At 40.0% G+C, this 23,327-nt stretch overlaps 2 protein-coding genes across 2 annotated transcripts; both read left to right on the forward strand.

The window, feature by feature from the left end:
• Nucleotides 1-9,872: 9,872 nt before the first annotated feature.
• LOC131240583 (uncharacterized) lies at nucleotides 9,873-12,573 on the forward strand. Its single transcript, XM_058238871.1, has 2 exons — nucleotides 9,873-10,245; nucleotides 11,857-12,573. Exons 1-2 carry the CDS (start codon nucleotides 9,908-9,910, stop codon nucleotides 12,350-12,352), a joined length of 834 nt encoding a protein of 277 aa, XP_058094854.1. The 5' UTR covers nucleotides 9,873-9,907; the 3' UTR covers nucleotides 12,353-12,573.
• Nucleotides 12,574-19,083: 6,510 nt separating this feature from the next.
• Nucleotides 19,084-22,011, forward strand: LOC131238684 (uncharacterized). Its single transcript, XM_058236302.1, has 2 exons — nucleotides 19,084-19,458; nucleotides 21,451-22,011. The coding sequence occupies exons 1-2, from the start codon at nucleotides 19,121-19,123 to the stop codon at nucleotides 21,917-21,919; spliced, it is 807 nt and encodes a 268-aa protein (XP_058092285.1). The 5' UTR covers nucleotides 19,084-19,120; the 3' UTR covers nucleotides 21,920-22,011.
• Nucleotides 22,012-23,327: the final 1,316 nt, after the last annotated feature.

Below are 23,327 nucleotides of genomic sequence, written 5' to 3' on the forward strand. Positions count from 1 at the left end.
GTTATGATCCATCTGCGCAAAGAGAGATTTCCGACCGGGACGTACAATAAGTTAAAAAATAAGAAAATTGGACCGGTACCAATCATCCGAAAAATCAATGACAACGCTTATGTTGTTGATCTTCCAGATGACATGGCAATCTCACAGACTTTTAATGTCGCGGACCTGACCGAGTATCATGAACCAGAGCATGACGAGAACTCGAGGACGAGTTCTTTTGAAGTGGAGGAGACTGATGTAGAGCGGGTCGCGGACAGTTACATGGCCAAGATGGATCAGAAAAGGCCCGGTCGACGACAAAAGTGATCCAAACCATCGAACCTTAAATCCGGCGTATCTTGCAATTCGGAATGAATTATCTGACGTAAAATATATGATTTTGGGGTAGAACGAGCTACTGAAGCCAACCAACCCCCCTATGCCGGGTTGCGCAGCCCGAAATTGCGAAAAACCCCTGGATCGACGGTCATTTCCCTGTTTTAATTTCGTTTTTACTATAAATAGTAAGTTTTAGTTTGATTATAACTCTCCATCCGTCAGGCTTTAGGAGTTGCGCCCAACGTGAAAAGAGCTTAGAATAATTAGGAGAACGGTTTGGTGAAGCCAAATAGGACACTTACTATTTTTGGCCGAAAACCTAGCGCACTAGTAGACATCACGACCATCTTTATAGTAAGTCGCGGATTCTAGGAGTTTGAGTTGTAGTTTGATTCTGATTTCTTTCCCATTGCTTGTTACCTCTATTTAAAGGGTTGTGAACTCATTTTTATTCATCAATTAATCAATTTCGAATTTATTAGAATTTATTTCTATTTTCTGCTTTCTTTCCTCGTGGATTCGAGAAGTCTCTGTGAGGAGTCCAGAGAAGCTCCGTGGATTCGGAGTAGTTATCCTCATCACGTTCATCCCTGCGTCAACTCTCTATCGCTTTGCCTAATTCCTCCTCCTCTTTGTTCTGAAATGTAAGCCTCCTTTTTTACCGGCATTAGGCTCATGTTGGACGTAGGCCAATGGGGCCCACTGGTGAGCAATCACTAATGGGTGGGTCCCACATGTTTAGGCATCTTCCGGCCTTTCTCCTTTTCGGTTATATTTCAAATTCAAAATTGAATTTGATTTATGATAGGAGATAGGGATAAGACCAGATGATATGGTCTCATCCAAACTCCCCTCCTTTCCTATAAAATGGCATGCGCTCTCTCTCGCAAAAGAGAGATATACAAAATACTGAGAGTATACGGAGAGAGAAACATTGTGCACGAGAGTCTGTCCATCTTAGCTTGTCCTTGGGACGATCTGATCCATAGATCGCAATCCGGGACCACTATATACCGTAGGATCAGAGGTGTGAATAGTTCCATCTGCTCCAGTAGTAGATAGGCGGGCTGTTGGAGCACCGTTCTTCTGCTTTGTAAAGGTTCCAAACATCGTGTAGACCGTCAGATCTTGAGGGCTCACCTTCTGCGCTTCCCTACAGTGGTATCAGAGCGTATTTAACGGCGGATCTCCGATTATATTCATCTAAAAAGGTAAGTGACCCAACCCTTTTTTTTGGATTGGAATCTTTGACTTTCGAATGGTATTGGATCAGCATGTGTACGGTGGATTAATTTTTTGTATACACATATGCCATGTGCATGTAAGCCCGATTATGATGGACCAAGATGATCATGTAGATCTTTATGATTCCATACATCTAAATGTACAACATGTAATTGGTTTATGGAATGGTCCACATATTGTACCCCATGCGTGTACATCATATCCACCAATAGTTGTTTAATAGAAATACATCCACTATTAGTTGTTGTATTGAACTACACCACTTAAAGACATGCTCACCTACGCACCTTAACTCACATGTCATTGGTGTCGAATCCGAATGGTCAATAAGATGTAGAATCCCATGAAACCTCAGGAGGTGAATTTTCACACTGATCTAAGATTCTAGTGGGCCATAGCAAAAAGAAATTTAAATCGAGGGAAGAAAATGTTTGAATTTGTAATGGCCCACCAAAGTTTTGGTTCAAAGTAAAAATTGGTACCAGGGGATTTCATGAGGTTCTGCTTCATGTGGACCGTTCAGATTTATAAGACTCATGAGATGTGATGAGTTATTAATAATAATTAAAAAAAAAAAAAAGGCTAATCTGCAATAGCTTATCTACATCATATAATGTTGTACACGTATTGGCTGCTTCACAAGTGTTGGCTATCTGTACACATGTTGGCTATCTGTATAGCTGTTGTACACGTGTTGGCTATCTGTATAGCTGTTGTACACATGTTGGCTACCTGTATATCTCCTGTACACGTGTTGTACATGTTGTACACGTGTTATTTAGCCACTGTACATTAGCTACTGTACACGTGTTGTACATGTTGTACACGTGTTATTTAGCCACTGTACATTAGCTGCTGTACACGTGTTGTACACGTGTTGGCTACCATTCATGTTAATTATCAAGTTCACACGTACATGCTACCATACATGCTTCCATACATGATCCTGTACATGCTACCATACATGTTGTACCTGTATACGTTAATTAGATCCTGTACATGCTACCATACATGTGAAAGCTTCTGTATGTGCATTAGCTGTTGTACATGTTACCATACATGCTTCCATACATGATCCTGTACATGCTACCATACATGTTGTACCTGTATACGTTAATTACAAGTTCACACGTGCTGTACATGTTGTACACGTATTATACATACATGTGTTATACATACATGTGTTATACATGTTGTACATGTGTACACGTGTTTGTACCATACACGTGTTGGTACCATACACTGTTGATCTATTGCTCATTAGTGAACGAAACGATCATCAACCATGATGATCAATGTTGATGAAAGGATCCATCATCAACAATGATCATTATCGGTAATGATCGGATCCATCACTAATATTCATGATCACAGTTGAAGATTGTGCTCTCTTTATATCTAAGCACTTAATTTTTCCTTTCTGATGATGATGTTAATATGCATGAAAGTATTCGGCTTGATGTGTTTAGATCTAAGCCCCCTTATTTTTTATTGAAAAATATAGAAAAACTTAGTACTTAGATACTCCCTATACTCAAATAAAGGTTGTGCATAACCTGAGTGGGAGTTTATTCTCCTACACCAAATGATGCATGCAACCATGTAATGGAAGGTTACACGTTATATAAATTTATTCTTATAAAAGCATTAAATCTCATCTTAATTAGAGAACTTGATTGTTCTACACCGCCCATTCGGGTATGTGGACTTTCAGATCTCATTAAGATGTGTTAACTGCTTTTATACTTTGAAATTTTATATAACACGTAGAAATGCTGATGATTAGTGTCAATACCTTAGATCATAGCTAAGTAGTGATACTCATGCAATGTAGAGATGGCCTCCAAAGCGTTAATCGCTGAACAACTAAAAGGACAACATTTCGACGGCAACAACTACGAAGACTGGTCCCGCGCAGTGCGATGCCTTCTAGACGAGGACGACATATCTCACACACTTGATGTAGTTCAAGAGGAACCCATCCTGGCTGAAAACGGGAATTTACAAGAACATAGGGTTGCGATGACTCGCTATAATAAATGGCGAAAATAAAATCGTTCAGCCCGTAATGTCCTTCTTAGCACTATGCACAAAGAACTCATACCTATGTATGAAGTGCATGAGACCGCTAAGGGAATCTGAAAAGTACTGACAGATGCCTATGCGCAGAAGTCAGATGCGAGAGTTAGGGCAATGGAATTGAAATTCTAGGAGTATAGGATGCCTGTCGGCTGTCCCATCAAAGATCATATTCGTAAGATGGAGCAAATGATAGGTGCCCTTAGGAATGTTGGGTGCAAATTGACTGAAAATCAGAAGATTATAGCCATGCACCGTTCCTTGTCTGAATCTTGGGCCCAAATCAAAAGAATTCTGAACCATACTGATTCTATCACAACGTTCAGAGACTTTTGTGGCCACTTGGTACGTGAGGTTGAAATGAATGCAATTCAGCCAGGTTCGGCCAAGGCCTTTGTAACAGAGACTCATAAGCGAAAAGCTAACAATAAACGGTCCAAAGCTCGCAAGAAGGCAAAGAAGAATAATCAAGAACAGAAGACCACAACACCTGCTCCAAATCTCAAGAAGGAGAATGGAAAGAAGAAGCAGAAAAAGACAAATGTAATCTGCTTTGTCTGTGGAAATTTCGGCCATTATGCTCGGCAGTGTGCCCACAAAAAGATGGTAATTTCTCAGTCACAAGATACTTTGTATGTAGGCGTTTGTTCTGAAATCCTTTCCGTTGATATTATATCTAACGAGTGGATTTTGGATTCAGGCGCAACAAAGCACGTGACACAGAGTCGTCGAGGACTCGAGGAATTCCAGCCTGTAGCCAAAGGAAGTTATAAGCTGTACATGGGCAATAACGCTGTTGAAGACGTACTAGGGATTGGCGTTCTCCATCTCCGTACGCGCATAGGGCAAACAATAATCCTTCGTGATACTCTTTTTGCACCGGGGATGCGTCGGAATTTAATTTCTGTTTCTAGGTTATTATTTGATGGTTTCGATATTCGATTTTCTGGGACTAGAGTTTCTATGAGACAAAATAACCTCATCTTTGCATGGGGAAATTTAATTTCAGATTTATTTATTCTAGACGTAGATTGTGATAATGCCCATATTGCTTTATCTGCTATGTCGAATAAAAATGTAGAATCTGAATCTCAAAAATGGCACGCGAGGTTAGGTCACATTGGAAAGGATCGTATGACAAGACTAGTACGTTCTGGTCTGTTAGACTCCTTATCCAAAGTTGATTTGCCATTTTGTGAACATTGTGTGTCCAGGAAGACATCGAAGAAACCATTTCCCAAAGCGGCTAGGTCTAAGGGCACACTTGCGATAATCCATTCAGATATCTGTGGACCATTTAATGTACATGCCAGAAACGGATGTCAATACTTTGTCACTTTCATTGACGATTACTCGCGCTATGGATATGTGTATCTCATCTCACACAAATCTGAGGCTTTTGATTGTTTTCTTAAATATAAAGCTGAGGTGGAAAATCAGCTTGAGAAAAAGATTAAAACCCTTCGATCAGATAGAGGTGGCGAGTATACATCTGAAACGTTTAAATCATATTGTGAAAATGTTGGAATTGTTCGGCAGTACACAATGGCATACACTCCACAACAAAACGGTGTTGCAGAAAGAAGGAATAGGACACTATTGGACATGGTTAGATCGATGATGGCACAAGCTAATCTCTCTACCACATTTTGGGGAGACGCACTGTTAACAGCCGTCTACGTCCTTAATAGAGTCCCATCCAAAACCATTCCTAAGACTCCATATGAGATGTGGTCTGGGAGGACTCCTTCTTTAGCCCACCTACGCCCTTGGGGATCATTGGCATATGTTTTGCTACCTACTCAACATAGAGGTAAACTTGATAGTAAAACCATTGAATGCGTGTTCATTAGGTACCCTATGCATTCAAAGGGATACGTTCTAGTTTATGAGGACCATGGACGATGGATTGAGATAGAATCCCGAGACGTGACCTTCGTTGAAGATAGATACCCAAGCCGAATAAAGCAAAAGGTTCCAATAGAACTTTTTGAAATACCCGCTGTATCTCAGGAGAGTGGGAATTCTGCTCCTCACGATGAAGATGCTCCTATAGTTCACCAGGACAGTGGGAGGACATCTCAGCAGGCTCCTGAGTTACGTCGAAGCGAAAGACGTCGAAGCGAAAGAGGATTGATTCCCCGAAGATACTTCGATATTGAGGGGCAAACATTCTCTTGCGTTGCAGTTGATGATGATGAACCTGATTCATATCAGGATGCATTATTATCTTCTAACTCGGCCGATTGGGTAAATGCTATGGACGAAGAGATCGCCTCCATGGAGAAGAATAAAGTCTGGGAACTTGTTGATCTGCCTTCCAATCGCAAAGCGATAGGTAACAAATGGGTACTTAAGATCAAAAGAAAGGCAGATGGTACAGTGGACAAGTATAAAGCACGATTAGTTGCTAAAGGTTTTACACAGCAAGAAGGCATTGATTACGAGGAGACCTTTTCACCTGTTGCAAAGTTCTCCTCAATCCGCATGATCTTGTCCATTGTCGCAAGTTTAGACTTAGAGTTATATCAGATGGATGTAAAGATCGCATTCTTAAATGGTGACTTGGAAGAAGAGATATACATGCAACAACCCATGGGTTATGTGGACAAAAAGCATCCGAAGAAAGTCTACAAGTTGCTAAAATCTATCTATGGGCTGAAGCAATCTTCAAGATAGTGGTACATGAGGTTCCACTTGGCCATCACCACTTTTGGATTCACGATGAGTGAAAAAGATCATTGTGTATATATAAAACGGTCTGGAAGATCTTTTCTGATACTATCTCTATATGTTGACGATATCCTGTTAGCTGGTAATGACATGCAATTGTTAATATTGACTAAAGATTGGCTATTCTCGAACTTTGAGATGAAAGACCTCGGTGAAGCCAACTTTATTCTTGGGGTAAAAATCATCAGGGATCGCCCTAAGAAATTTTTAGGCTTGTCTCAAGCAACCTATATACAAAAGATCTTAGAGCGGTTCAGGATGCAAAATTTTAAAAGTCATTGAAACCCCTATGGATAAAGCTACCAAGCTAGACAGAAAATCGTGTCCCCAGAATGAAGCCGAGAAATTGGCTATGTCCTCGATACCTTATGCAAGCGCAGGAGGGAGCTTAATGTATGCTATGCTTTGCACTGCACGGATATTAGCTATGCGATTGGCATAGTCACCGTTATCGAGTAACCGGCAGTCTCATTAAGAAGTCCAAACGTATATTCCGCTATCTTAGAGGAACAAAAGACCTAATGTTGTATTATGAAGGCACTAGCCTCGAGCTCAAAGGATATTCAGATGCTGCTTGGGGTAATGACGCCGACGAGGGAAAGTCTACTTCAGGATATGTATTCTTACTCGGAGGAGGAGCTATCTCATAGTCGAGTAAGAAACAGACATTCACAGCTCTTTTAACTATGGAGGCCGAGTACATTGCATGTTGTGCTACAGTTAAGGAGTGTGTATGGGTTCGCAGATTTCTATTGAGTCTGGGTGTTGTACCGAGTGTTCGTCAGCCTATATCGCTGAAGATAGACAATACTTCTGCCATTGACTTGGCAAAGGACCCTAAACACCACCAGAAATCTAAGCACATTGAGATCAAGTATCATTACGTCCGTGATCAAGTGAGAGATAAGAAGGTCGCCCTCAGCTACATTCTTACTAAGGAGATGATGGCTGATCCCATGACGAAACCTATAGCTAGAGATCTATTTCAGGTTCACGTCAGGCAGATGGGATTGAGGAAAGCTTGACTGATGTACTTGTTTTGTAGTACCTTTGATCTTTCATTAATGAATAATATATTCCTTTTTATTCAGTATTGAACACTAATATAACTAGGTATGAATATCATCAGCATTTACCTTAAAATCATGTAGGATTTCTATTTTTTGTCGGCAGGCCGGTCACCCACTCGCACGGGTTGACCAACCTTGAATGTACAAGAGAGGTACATTTAGGGCTATGTTTATACATTGAGGTATGAACTTTCCTTTATTGTGAATAATAAAGGATGAGGATATGAGTGAGTCGTATCTGCCTACAATCTTATAAAGATTGAAGATGAGACTGATAAAGTCGAATAACATAATCGCACCATTCCGTTACATGCGATCAATGTTATGGCCTGAAATTAAAGCCAGGTTATGAGGTTATGAGATGAGTCGTACCTTATGTAGAATAACCTGCGTATTGTAGACCCGACATTCACCTAGTATTGTCTACTTTACGACGTGGATTGTAGCCACGTGCTGGGACCTATTACCTACAGATTGCTTTGATTCGATCTAATCATTGCAACGTGCGAGTAGCCAGTCCCGTAGGTGACTCTTTGTGTCCTTAGCTACCCTCCTCTTGTGTATATGAGGATGAGATTGAGTGTTGCTACTTTAGTATACGATGACGAAAGGTCCTTGATTGGCCAGACTCAGTTACACTAGGAAAGAGCTTGATTAATTCCAAATTACACATCTGCGTGGGGAAGATCCCGTGACAGCTACACCAAGTTTCTAGAACTATAAATACGCACTTGAAGACTTATCCGCCGGCAGTATCGAGTTGCTTTTATTAGACTTTTGTAAACAGTATTTTTCTTAAAAAGCATATATATATAAGTATTGCTTTGAATTGATTTTATTCGAAGTTTGTGAAAAATCAAGTTTTTAGAATAACTCGATAAGTTGGATAAGTGCGTATGTTGGCCGAGTACTCCAGGTCGGGAGTTAACTCCATCCGGTGTGGTCATGCGGACTAGGACAGGCATTGCAAAGCTTGGGTTATTAAGTACTAGTCAGGTGGTCACTTAGTACTTAAGCACCTGTGAGAAGATTATGGTGATCCAGCTGGTCCCACGCCTCTGATTCTTTTGATCGCGATGTTTGATCTTTGATTGTTATTAGGCGAGTTAAATGGACAAATTTATGTGCCTATCCCACAATGTGATTGAGTGGGAGATGTTGGACGTAGGCCAGTGGGGCCCACTGGTGAGCAATCACTAGTGGGTGAGTCCCACATGTTTAGGCATCTTCCGGCCTTTCTCCTTTTCGGTTATATTTCAAATTCAAAATTGAATTTGATTTATGATAGGAGATAGGGATAAGACCGGATGATATGGTCTCATCCAAACTCCCCTCCTTTCCTATAAAATGGCATGCGCTCTCTCTCGCAAAATAGAGATATACAAAATACTGAGAATATACGGAGAGAGAAACATTGTGCACGAGAGTCTGTCCATCTTAGCTTGTCCTTGGGACGATCTGATCCATAGATCGCAATCCGGGACCACTATATACCGTAGGATCAGAGGTGTGAATAGTTCCATCTGCTCCAGTAGTAGATAGGCGGGCCGTTGGAGCACCGTTCTTCTGCTTTGTAAAGGTTCCAAACATCGTGTAGACCGTCAGATCTTAAGGGCTCACCTTCTGCGCTTCCCTATAGCTCAGACTTCACGGTGGTGCTGGTAAGGTTGGTTGGCCAGAACCTGCAAACGGCTGGAGCCAACCGTCTTTACACTAGAACGGCTAGGCTGTAGCCGTTTCCGTGTGAAGACAAAGGGTGTGGGTCTTGCCCAAAAGATCTCCTAAGCAGCATAATTCAAAATTATCAATTTGTGGCCTGCAAATAAACCATCCAGAATCAAGAGTCCATGTTCAAATGATCAGACCATTGCTGCAACCGTTTACCATGCTTGGCACTTCTATCGAAGCACACACATCTGGAGCATATGTGCGGCGCATAATCCAAACCCCACAAAAGTCCAGATGCTACGATTCATCGCTTAAGGTGAAAACCAAAGTTAGAATACATGCCGGTGCATTGTATTATGATGCTTCGTGATTTTAATCTTTCAATCTGGTTCCACATCCAATGATCCAAGCCATTAACATGATGGTATCAGTTTGATGTTGGATACAAATCATCTCAAGCCTTGATAATTTGGCTATTTTACTGACAATATGAATGGTAATCATGATCTTTATATAATCAAAGAATTTTCAAGCTAAATTTTAAAATTAATTTTTTGGGACATCCCCATCCAAAGTGAGCCCTATCAAATGAACGATCTTGTTCATTGAAAAGAATCCAAATCCTAGTCATAAATTCACAATGCATCATATTGTAACAGGTAACGATGTAGTGTAACAAATTTAAAAAGATTAAAAAGATAATACCAATACCAAAGATAGCTTGGTAATGAAGCAATGACCCTTTATAAAAGGGAATAGGCAAAGAGAGCACACGCAAGCAAGCATAGTGGGCCATGGATAACCGGGCCGGCAAGGTATGTTGGGCTTCGCTGATCGATGGAGTCCTGATCGAAATCTTCTCAAAGCTGGACTTTGATTCGCTGATATCAGTAGCAAGCGTATGCCATTCATGGCGCTGCGTGGCCCATTATACAGAGAGCTGGGATCGTGTCCACTTCTGTCATCATGAAAGATTCGTAGACAACTACATCAAAGAAACCGTAGCAGTGGATAATCAAGAGAGGCTGTTCAGGGAATCTAAATACATGATGAGGCATGTTGGAGCTGGAGCCAAGTCGATTTGTGTCCGCCCGATTGCTGACGACACAATGGTCCAGATGATCGCTGACAGGTTTGGATTCTTCAATCTACTATGGGGAGCGGATTAGGTGGGTGGGACCCATGACTGTGGGGCTCAGAGATTCAGAGTAATGTATGTGCCTGAAATCCACGCCGTCCAACCATTTTGAAAGCTCATTTTAGAATTTAATCCAAAAATGAAGCAGATCCAAATCATATGTGGACCATACCACAGGAACAATAGTGATTAAGTTGAATCCCCACCATTAAAAGCTTCATGGGGGTCACCGGAATGTTTATTGACCATCCAACCTGTTGATAAGGTTACAAAGATCTGGATGAAGAGATCACACAAATATCACCTTGATCCAAAACTTTTGTAACCCACAAGAAGTTTTTAATGGTTGATTACCACTGTTTCTGGTATTATAGTCCACCTGAGATTTGGATCTGCTTCAGTCTTCGGATCATTCCTTAAAATGGGCTTTCAATATGGATGGACGGCATGGATGTAGTCAAATATATCACAGTGGGCCCCACCCACCTCGGTGGATCCAGGATCTCACCTAATCCGCTCCCTGACTTATAACTAAAACACTGAATCAACACCAAAACTGTTGAGATATATGGCTTTGTTGTGTTCGAACCATTGTTTTTTTTTTAATAGTGGTTCAAAAAGGCTTGGCATGAGCTAAACCAAGACCTAATCAAGCATAAATCATGGTGTGACCCTATCCGATTCCACTTCATGAGTTGGGGAAACAGGCCCAGCATAAATCTTGGTGTGACCCAATCCGATTCCACTTCATGAGTTGGGGAAACAGGCCCAATAATATTTATTTGAGAGAGGGAGAGAGAGAGAGAGAGCTGTAGCCTGCCCTATCAATTGAGCACGATAGAAATCTCGGGCAGGAATCCAGTAAGCCAGCTGCTAATAACATTGATAATAACATTGATGAAAGGGTGACATGGGCTGTGGAACAGGGGTTTGCCTTTACTAATTCTTTGCTCAACCAATGGAAACTAATCCACTTCAAGACCTGTTGGGTAATCATAACTTTTGGGACATATGGTGCCCCAAGATATCCATGAACTACATCACTCTAGTAGTGTGGCATGTACAAGTGAGGGGGCAAGACCCATGTCAGAACCTGACCCAAATATTGCGGCCCTGAAGTTGTCCGGCAGAAAATGACTGTATCATGTTGACATAGACTGGCTATTCTGTTCACTATTTGTAAGACACTGTAGAACTCCCAAGTCATGTTATCATTGCTTATGGTTAATTTTGGGGACGTCTTGTCTTTATTCTCCCCATTTCTCAGGCATAAACAGATTTAAAAAACCATAGATAGGCTAAGTCAGACAATTTGTGTAGGATGCAATTTTGCTTGCATCCAAATAGCCTCTAAGTTAAATGATCAAGTCACTCCCATGTTTTTGGGTGAATTTAGCAGTCCTGATATTGTTTAATGAACCAATGTAATTCCACCATTAATACCAATTGGGATTGTTTCTAACTTGGTCTCTTACCAGAAACAAAATCTATCCCATGGACTGGTGGAATTTCTTTGGTTCATCAACTTCATCAAAGGGGATTAATTCAAAGTCCTACAATTTCAATTCATTAACATGCATTATGTTGGACCTAATCTCATGCTAGATGCCCGTCAATTGAGTCAATCTCCCTTCGAGATTGTGATGGAATCTCACCAGCCACTCTTCTCAATCTAATCCGCACTTGCAAGCACCTGAAACTCATCGACGTTAAGTCCTGCTCTGCTATCTCCGCATCAGTGATCGAAGAAATGGGTCAATCTTGTCCAAGCCTCATGGGTCTCAATTTGGGCGGTCTACAAGTGACAGAAGAAATGGCAACAGCAATAGGGAAATTCATGCCAAAACTCAAGTGGCTCAACCTCAGCAAGACCAGTATATCTTGTGAAGGCCTTTCTAGCATTCTAGACTCGTGCACTCAGCTAGATCATGTTAGCGTCAAATGCTGCCGTCGAATAATCATGAAGGATGAGCTCAAGAACAAGGCCAGTAGAATTGCAGAGTTCAACTACTCCCCTGGAGTTTCACACATCAAATTGGACCGGGCATGCCTGCTAAGAACCCGTCATAGTGTATGTCGTAGAAGCATTCCACGGCCATGAGCTTTTGTATCTTTAAACATGTATTGCATGTAATTCAGAGTTCAACTAGTTTAAAGAGCTGGGTCCGGCTCCATGGCTCAGTGGAAGACATTTGCTGTTTCCACACTGAAATCATGGGATCGAATGCTCATGTGAGGCCTGTGGGGTGTGGTTGTGTGTGAAAAAAAAGAATAATAATAATAATTCAAAAAGCTATTTAAGGTTGGAACATGAGATTTTGGTTTACGAGGGCCCCACAGTAATGTTTAAGGGTGGACGCCTCTCCTGACTACTTTCATTACTATGGAGCACTTGAATCACTTCTTAGCCTAATTTTTAAATTCTTGGCCCACCATGGCATTACACATTTAATGGTTGGAGTGGATATTACCTACACATCACAGTCGGCTCCCTTATAAAAGGAAGGGTGGGACCATCTAGCTACGGTTAGTTAATGATACACTCGAGAGGACTCGGCTTGGGTAGCCTAGCCTTATAATACGGTACTAAAATCAGGATTTTGTTGACGGGGCAAAGTTCTGTAAACCCTACCACTATGTATGCGTTGTATCCATACTGTCGATCCATTTTTCTAGATCTTACTAGGTAATGAGCCCAAATAATAGGCAGATACAAAGCTCAAGTGTACCACACTACATAAATCAGTGGGGACAATGATCCCATCATTTAAACCTTTCTAGGGCCCACCATGATGTTTATTTGTCATCCAACATGTTCATAAGATAACAAAGGCTTGGATGAAGGGAAAACACAAATATCAGCTTGATCCAAAACTTCAATGGACCAAAATAAGTTTTCAACGATCGATGGGCAGTTCCCACTCTTCTTTGGCGCGGTCCACTTTAGCATTTTGTTCTCCCATACGCAATCCGAGTCCCGAGAATGGTGGGGAGCGTATCAGCTGTTACCGGCAAACACTGCGTAACACTTCGGTCGGTATTTCACGTACCGTGGGGCTCACCTAGATGTATGTATTGGATATCCAGGCCGTTCTTCAGTTTTTAAATATCATTTTGGCTCATGCTACCAAGAATAAAGTAGAAACGAATCTTGAGGTAACCACACTACAAGGAAAAGGTGGACATGGAATGCTCACATTAAAAACTTACTATGGCCATCATAATGTTTATTTTCCATCAAATATGTTGATAATGTCACGTGGACATGGATGAAGGGAAAACAAAAAAAAATAAAATAAATAAATAAAATCAGCTTTATCCGAAACTTTTGTAGCCCCTGAATAGCTTTTAATGATCAATTACCATTGTTTCCTGTTGCGTGGTTTAGTTGAGATTTGGACCTACTTTATTTTTTAGACCATGTCTTAAAGTGAGCTTAGAAAACTAATGGACAGAGGAGATATACAACACATATCAAAGTGGGCCCATAGTAAAAAATACACACACTTGGGTCTAACCGACGTAATACGTCATCCACTAATACCTCAAAACGTGTAAGAGGAAGACACCATCCCTCATTTTTAGGGGATGTAATCTCAAACAGAGTATCACACGGAACATATAGGAGACTAGCATTGATTTTTAACATGCTCATCTTCATTTATATGTAAATCCAATCTAATCATGTAATGATCCGGGGGGATTTTCTATTAACTGGAGCCCACCCAAACTGACAACTCTATTCCTCTTTGAAATAACTTTTAACTAAGGCACTATTTATTAGTATTAATTACTTCATTGAATGCATACTTAATTGTACCAACTTGAATAGTACAATTAAGTTATATATAGAGAGAGAAATGCTGACACACAACTAAGTTAGGCATTGCATTTTTGTCCAACTAGTTGATTAAGTCAATGACTAAGTAATGTTATTTAATAACATGACCGAGAAAAGTTATTCTTAGAGGAAAAGTAGCCAGCCGTGGTGGCCCTACCATAGTGCTAGAGTGAAATCCACCCCCAACCATCAGGTGGTCACCCCATATTTATTAGAACCATGGATAAAAAATCAGCCTCATCTATGGTTCAAGCAGACCACATGATTAAAATCAGTGTACAAGGAAATCTCACCCTCCAAACTATTTTCATTGGTTTGGCCCACCTAAATCAAGTATGCCCCTAATTTTTAGACATTAGGCATAGAGTTTTAGAAATTAATAATTTAAATAAATTTTGTTATTAAAATAATTAAATTCATCAGCTTTGAAATTTATTTAATAAATTATATTATAATTTGATTGATTTAAATCAATTTCACATAAAGTTAAATTTAAATATAAATTAATTCTTAAATTGTAAAAATACTTAATTTATGTAAATTTATTAAATTTTAATTTAATATCAGAACAATATTAAAAAATATATATTTGTTAAGTTTATGTTATAATTAAAACAAATTTTAAATTTTAGAATTTAGTGAATAAAATAATAAATATTTTTATGCTAATATTTAATATTATTTAAGTAAAAATTTTGATTTAATTAACGTTAGAATTTAAAATAAATTTTCTTATACATTATTAAATCTCAGTAATTCCTAAATTTAATAATAGTAAAAATAATATTTTATTTAAATATTTTAATTATTAAAGTTTCAACGAAATTATATCTAAAATTATTAATTAGAAATAAAAATTTATATTGTTGATATTTTCGATTGTTAAACAATGATTCATTTTACATGCATGTCTAGCATTCTTTAAGCATCGATATTAATATGTTAGATGTAACGTAAGCAAGTAGAGCGATCGTATCCCTTGGGTGGAAGATCCTAAAGCCAACAAGTAGGATGATTGTGTCCATTAGGTGGAAGACCTTATAACTTACTAAATCCTTTAAAGTCTCCTTTGTGTACGGCATATGAGTACAATTATGAACGCGGACATACGTCAGATGTACAACTGGAGCAGTACTCTGACCAGCTAATGTATAAATGAGTATCTCACCATGAGGTACTAGTACGTGTGCATAATGCAACGTGGTCATCCACTTGGGTACGGTGTAGTAAGCGATGATATATATTGTTTATGAAAACTCATTAAAAGTATCACATGCATAATATATTTACAATTCTGGTGCTTAAATTCATGTTCTTTTATTATCTGTATTCTGTTTTTCTCTATTAATTATAAAAAATTAATATAATCTGAACATTTTAAATTTTGGGTAAGAAATGACCCTGTCGGGCTATTATGCTCACCCTACTATAAAAAATTGCAAAGGTGCAGAGCTAGAAAACTACGAGCAGGCGAGCCTCTACTATTAGTTTTTCTTTTTATAGAAAATTTAGTATAGTTTGAATTTCAATTCAGTTTTTGTTCTTTAGGTTTAATTTGAATTCTCAATTTTGATTTCGCAAAAAAAAAAAAAAAAAAAAAAAAGTTGTCAAGAGAATTGAATTTAGTAGACATTATATTATTTCAGCAATATTTTCCTCTTAGATAACTTTGAATATCTATTAAATTTCATCGAATCATGTAGATTGTAATAGATACCGATATGTTAAAACTCACGAACTTAGGATTTGGGTCCCGAATATTGTATTCAGGTACCCCAAATCTCATATTCGAGTACCCGAATGTCAAGGCGTGACACATATAATCATGCATATAAATAATTAAATATTCAATCACATAAAAATAATTAAACAAGTGCGTAAATGACAATCCCAAATACAAGCATGTATAGTGGTTCGGTTTCCCTACTCCACTCCTGGTGAACGCACTCAACTCATGAGTGTATTGAAGATTTTAAATCAAGTTAACCTCTAGCCTTTATAATCCTATATGAGGAAGGACTCCCGCAAGAGACTTTATATTGTTTTATATAGGCTCGCCACAAACCTCGGTCCTACACAAGAATCTACTGAAGTACACTCTTATTAAAGGCTCCCTCGAGAGATTTTAGTTGGTTTTTTGTAGGTTAACTAACAACCATGGTCCTAGTCCAAGGATCTACACTTACTCCCACCGGAGGGTCCCATTGAAACTAACACGTACACACCCGTGTCCGGTAGTCTACACAAGGACTTGACTTAGGCCTTATAGAAGAGCCAAGGTTATACACAAGAATCTATATTTAACCCATACACAAGAGTCAAGGTTCTACATAAGAACCTAGATTGGACCCTACACAAGATCCAAGATCTTACACAAAAACCTAGTCGAGTTTAGGTCACAAATTCTAAACTACAAGGAAAAAGGCTATATAGACTCTTACACTTGACAATTTGTTGGATTGAGCCCCTTATGTAGTGCCTTCTTGTGTAGCTTGATCGATGCTCTTTCGTGTTTTAATTAGCTCCATTTTTCTCCCCCAATCATGATGTTGATGTTTTGACAAGACTTCAGCTCCAATATCAAACACCCTACATGTAGTGATCCTAATTTGAGGTGACCAAGGTGATAGGAGGTTCGTTGCATATCTTACAACTAATGAAAAATTGTATTTTCTACAGGATTCATCTAGATGGGTCTTCTAAAGGATTTAGACAATGGTATGCCTATAGAGGTTGAGTTCAATCTCTAGAAAATTGAGGAGTTCAAGCATATTTTTAAGGTGGAGGTTGGAATCCTCATTAAAGTGTTAATCTCAATAAATATGAGTTAAAACTCTTTGGTTTATAGACTTAGGATGAGCGATATTATTATAGAATCACCTAGGCTTCTATTGCACCAAAAATTCATACAAATGGCCAAGAACCAAATACCATTTTATAAAAAGTTCAAGTTCCAACGATCAAAAAATAAGTAGATAACGGCCCTGTCGATGCCATTGAAATGTCTTCGATTACATTGAGACGACCTTCAATACTATCGAATTGTACCTCAATGCGATGAAAAAAATCAGATAATATGATATATTTCTTACTGGACATATCTGAATTAACTTTCAATGTTATCGAGTGATTTTTGATACCATCAAAATGAAGCTTCAATGCCGTCAAAGGATACCTTGATACCATTGAAAAAATCAGATTAAATGATCAATTCTTGCTGGATATATTTGTCTTCTTGTTCGATGTCCTTGAGGGGATCTTCGATGCCATCGAAGACTCCTTGAAGTCAGCTCAATGGGATTGAGTATCACTCGAAAATTATTGTCTTGGGCGTATGTTTTCATAGCAATTTCACACCTCTTCTATCATTATTTATCATCTTTCAATTAGGTTTCTAAGATTAATGGAATATCAATAAAGTTTACTTATTAAGTCAAGATCATCTAAAGATTCAAAGGTTATGTTGAGTCAAGGATTAAGGTTAGCAAGGCACCTCATTTACATATTTTTTACTCCCTGATGTTCTTGTACTCTTTTGTCTTCGGTCTTCAGCTTCCAAAGACTCAACCGTCTATATAACAAAAGGACTCACGTGATTGAGAAACAAATTGCACAAATTAGTACACTAACAAGGCCTACTATCTCAGGTGTTTAAAGCAACAGAGTTGGAATGTATAGACTAAAAAAGGATAGATCTAAAATATAGCTTTAGTTTTGAAATTAAATTTGATTGGAAATATCGAAAGATTAAAAATTATCAAGAGAACAAAGAGAATAAAAGAGATCAAGAGAGATGGAAAGTCTATGTCTCTGTCTTAGGATCGCTGACTAGTCACTCTGTCTCAAAATTGTCTTCACACTCTCCCGACTCTGACTCTCCTGGACTTTCCCTCCCTACCCCTGGACTCTTGTCCCCTCCAAGAACTCTTGTAGAAGCTTTGCCTCTTTGTTCCAAAGGCGAGCCTCCCTTTTTACGGGCATTTAGAAGGATAGCCTCACTTCACGAACCATAGATTTGGTTTGGAGGGTAGGTTAGTGTGAACCATGCCATCCATAAGTCATGCATAGATCATGAAAGGACATCGGTGAGGTTGGTAGGCTAAAACCAATAAACGGTTATAGCCCAACCGTCTTTATACCAAAACGGCTGGGCTACAGCGATCTCCGCGAGGAGACTGTTTGAGCCCCCACTGTTTTGGTGCTGGGGTGTGGGTCTTGCCCAAAAAAATCCCGTAAGCTGAATAATTCGAAATTCTCCATTTGTGGCCACTGCTGCAACCGTTTCCCATGCTTGGCACTTATTTGATAGATACCAACGTTCAATCCTATTTTTCTTTTAGATGGCCAACCTACATGGTGGCCCACCAAAACAACAGTCCCGATCACAAAGCCCATTTTCCTCACGTGCATCCGGAGATGTGAACTGCATACAACGTTTATGCAGCCACCTGCTTGTTAACATTCCTTATCCAAGCATATCCCTGGTCGGCACAAATCTGTAATCTTGTGGGCAGCGCATAATCCAAACCCCACAGAAGTCTAGATGCTAGGATTCATCGCTTAAGGTGAAAACCAAAGTTAGAATACATGCGGGTGCATTGCACTACGATGCTTCTTAATTTCAGCCTTTAAATCTGGTTTCACATCCAATGATCCAAACCATTAACATGGTGGTATCAGTTTGATGTTGCATACAAATCATCTCAAGTCTTGATAATTTGGCTATTTTAGTGGCAATATGAATGGTAATCGTGAACTTTATATAATCAAAGGATTTTCAAGCTAAATTTTAAAATTATTTTTTGTGACATTCCCATCCAAAGTGAGCCCTATCAAATGAACGATCTTGTTCATTGAAAAGAATCCAAATCCTAGTAATAAATTCACAATGCATCACATTGTAACGGTCGCCATGTATTGTAACAAATTTCAAAAGATAAGCCCAATGCCATAACTTGGTAATGAAGCAATGACCCTTTATAAAAGGGCATAGGCAAAGAGAGCACACGCAGGCAAGCATAGTGGGCCATGGATAACCGGGCCGGCAATGTATGTTGGGCTTCGCTCATCGATGGGGTCCTGATCGAAATCTTCTCAAAGCTGGACTTTGATTCGCTGATATCAGTAGCAAGCGTGTGCCATTCATGGCGCTGCGTGGCCCATTATACAGAGTGCTGGGATCATGTCCACTTCTGTCATCATGAAAGATTCGTAGACAACTACATCAAAGAAACCGTAGCAGTGGATAATCAAGAGAGGCTGTTCAGGGAATCTAAATACATGATAAGGCATGTTGGAGCTGGAGCCAAGTCGATTTGTGTCCGCCCGATTGCTGACGAGACAATGGTCCAGATGATCGCTGACAGGTTTGTATTCTTCAATTGACTCATGGGGAGCGGATTAGGTGAGACGCGGAATCTACCGAGGTGGGTGGGACCCCTGACTGTGGGGATCAGAGTGATGTGTGTGCCTTAAATCCAACTTCCAACCGTTTTGAAAGCTCGTTTTAGGGCATCATCTCAAAAATGAAGCAGATCTAAATCTTACATGGACCATACCATAGAAAACAGTAGTGATTGAATCCCCACCATTGAAACTTCATAGGGGTCACCAGAAATTTTCCATTCAGCATGTTGACAAGGTTACAAAGATCTGGATGAAGAGAAGTTTTTAATGGCCGATTACCATTGTTTCCTGTTACCTGAGATTTGGATCTACTTCAGTTTTTTTTTTTTTTTGGGTCAGGGGGGATTAGATACCGACAAGGTCAGTAGCCAAATTGCTACTGAAGTGACGTCACCAACCTCTGTGGATCCCACCATGATGGATATGTTGTATCCATACCGTCCAACCATTTGTAGAGATGATTTTGTGGCATGAGAAAAAGAATGAGATTGACCTAAAGTTCAAGTGGACCCACCACAGAAAACTATGGGATTAGTCACGCCCACCGTTGAAACATATATAGGGCCCACCATGATGTATCTTTTAGATCCAACCTATTCATAAGTTAGCATAGATATAGATGAAGTGAAAACAAAATTATAAGCTTGATCGGAAACTTCTGTGGCACTTAAGAAGTTTTGAACGGTGGATGTCACTGTCCCCAATGTTTTCTATGATGGGGTCCACTTGAAATTTAGATCTATCTCATTATTTTCCTCATGCCATAAAAAGATCTCTCCAAATGGATGGACGGTATGGATACAACACATGCATCATGGTGGGGTCCACAAAGCTTGGTGACGTAACTTCATAAGCCATTTGGATACTGACCTTGTAAGTATCTAATCCGCGCCCAGTTTTTGGATCATGCCCTCAAATGAGCTTTCAATGCAGATGGATAGTGCGTACGTAGTCAGATACTTAACAGTGGCCCCCACAGCCACACCTTGGTGGATCCGGGGTCTCAACTAATAGGCTCCCTGACTCGCGTTACCAAATGCTCGGCCGGTGGACCCAGGATGCAGAGATGTTGGAATGATTAGAATTATGTTTAGATGATTCCAGCAATGCATATGGCCGCCGTGGAATGGGCACCGGAGACCAAGTTTAGAACGACCAATCAATCATAAAGGGTGTCCTTCCCAGCATAACTTTAAGGACTATCAGCATCCACAGCTTGGATGATCATCCCAACCATCTCTGTCTGTGGCCCAACACCAAAACTGCTGAGATATATGGCTTGGTTGCATTCGAACCATTATTTTTTCAATAGTGGTTCAAAAAGGCTTGGCATGAACTAAATCAAGACCTAATCAAGCATAAATCATGGCGTGACCCAGTCCGAGTGAGTTAGGGAATCAGGCCCAATAATGTTTATTTTATAGAGAGAGAGAGAGAGAGAGAGAGAGAGAGAGAGCTGTATCCTGCCCTAGGGTCCTGAAGTTGCGCCTGGCACAAAATGACTGGATCATGTTGACATGGACCTATTCTATTCACTATTTGTAAGACACCATAGAACTCCCAGGTCCTGTTTATTTTTGGGGACAGCTTGTCTTTATTCTCCTCATTTCTTATGCATAAACAGATTTTAAAAACCATAGACAGGCAAACTAAGACAATTTGTGTAGGACACAATTTTGCTTGCATCCAAACAGCCTCTAAGTTAAATGATCAAATCACTCCCGTGTTTTTGGGTGTATTTGGCAGTCCTCATATTGTTTGATGAACCAATGTAATTCCACCGTTAATACCAATTGAGATTGTTTCTAACTTGGTCTCTTACCCGAAACAAAATCTATCCCATGGACCGGTGGGATTTCTTTGGGTCATCAACTCCATCAAAGGGGATTAATTCAAAGTCCGGCAATTTCAATTCATTAACATGCATTTTGTTGGACTTAATCTCATGCTAGATGCCCGTCCATTGAGTCAATCTCCCTTCGAGATTGTGATCAAATCTCACCAGCCACTCTTCTCAATCTAATCCGCACTTGCAAGCACCTGAAACTCATCGATGTTAAGTCCTGCTCTGCAATCTCCACATCAGTGATCGAAGAAATGGGTCAATCTTGTACAAGCCTCATGGGTCTCAATTTGGGCAGTCTAAGAGTGACAGAAGAAGTGGCAACAGCGATAGGGAAATTCATGCCAAAACTCAAGTGGCTCAACCTCAGCAGGACCACTATATCTTGTGAAGGCCTTTGTAGCATTCTAGACGCGTGCACTGACCTAGATCACGTTAGCGTCAACTGCTGCCGTCGAATAATCATGAAGGATGAGCTCAAGAACAGGGTCAGTAGAATTGCAGAGTTCAACTACTCGAAACGCAGACCAATTTTCGGTTCACCTTTATGTCGTCGTAGAAGACTTCCACGGCCATGAGCTTTGGTATCTTTAAACATGTATTGCATGTAATTCAGAGTTCAAGTACTTCAAAGATCTGGGTCCGGATCCATGGCTCAGTGGAAGACAAATGCTGTTTCTACACTGAAATCATGGGGTTGAATGCCCATGCGGGGCGTGTGGGGTGTGCTTGTGTGTAAAAATAAATAAAATAAACTTAAAACAGCTATTGGCAAAAGTGTCTCTACCAAATACTAAGGGTGTGTTTGATGCCATTTTTAAATGATTTCATCACATTTTATTTAATCGTAATTATGTATTAGTGATCACAATTTTTTGGTGTGGACAAAAATATAACCAACAATTTATTTAAACTACAATCTAATATATATATATATATATATATATATATATATATATATATATATATATATATATATATATATATATATATATATATATATATATATTGTTGATGCAGAAATCTGGTTCGTCCTCTCAGGCCTTCGTATACCTGCACGGAAAGAGGACAAAGGAGACCCTGGCTTGAGCAGGGGACCCTCCGATGCCAAAGTCAGGCCTGGATTCTGGGTCTAAATGTATTGAGGGGTTTTGAGAAAGAATTTTTTGCCTTACCTCACAAGACGATGGAGGTTCCTCTTTTATAGCTGCATGAGCATTTAATCATACGAGGATTCTTCTCCTGATTTCGTGTGTAGGATCCTCTCCTCGTATCACGGAGAAAGGATCGTGCCTATCTCCAGTCTTCGTCCGATCCCGTGAGCTACGGGGTCGGGGATCTTATCCCAAGATATTCGGGATGAGGCTTTATCTTGCGCTGGCCGATCCGATAAGAAGATCGGCCCAATGCATGCCCGGATTGCTGATGTGTCGTCCGAGCCGACTCAACTTCTATCTCAGTTCAGTGAACCATGCCTCGGATCTGACACATCCTTTGGCGACCCGAGGCATAAAGTCCGAGTCTCCGAACTCCGTATCTTTTGTCCCCAACAGTAAGCCCCCTTACTCCGTGTGTTTCATATGACACTTAGGAGTAGCGAGTTCTGAGTCGGTTCATAACTCAGTCCGAGACAATAAGTAGTCATTTAATGCATTCTGTGTCGCCTTTGACGGGAGACGGTTCAGTTTCTAACATCGCATGTGCCGACAGCCGTCAAATTGCTCACCCCGCCAATGAGGGTTGGACACGTAGCAAGGGCATTATTGTCGTCAGTCAACGTGCGCCACGTGTCGAGTGGGGGAGTCGATGCAGGCGTCGAATCATTTCCCCATTAATTGCTTCCGCTACATGGCAATCTTATAAAATGGTGGGGGTCCCGCATTTCGAACTTCTACTGCCATTCCCGCTTTGCTTTTCCTTTGGAGCTTTTTCGGTCTTTCGTCTTCTTCCTTTCCTCTTTCTTAACTGTCAGCGGCTCCTTTCGCC

This window comes from Magnolia sinica, chromosome 3 (genome assembly GCF_029962835.1).
Source record: "Magnolia sinica isolate HGM2019 chromosome 3, MsV1, whole genome shotgun sequence".
Taxonomy (NCBI): Eukaryota; Viridiplantae; Streptophyta; class Magnoliopsida; order Magnoliales; family Magnoliaceae; genus Magnolia; species Magnolia sinica.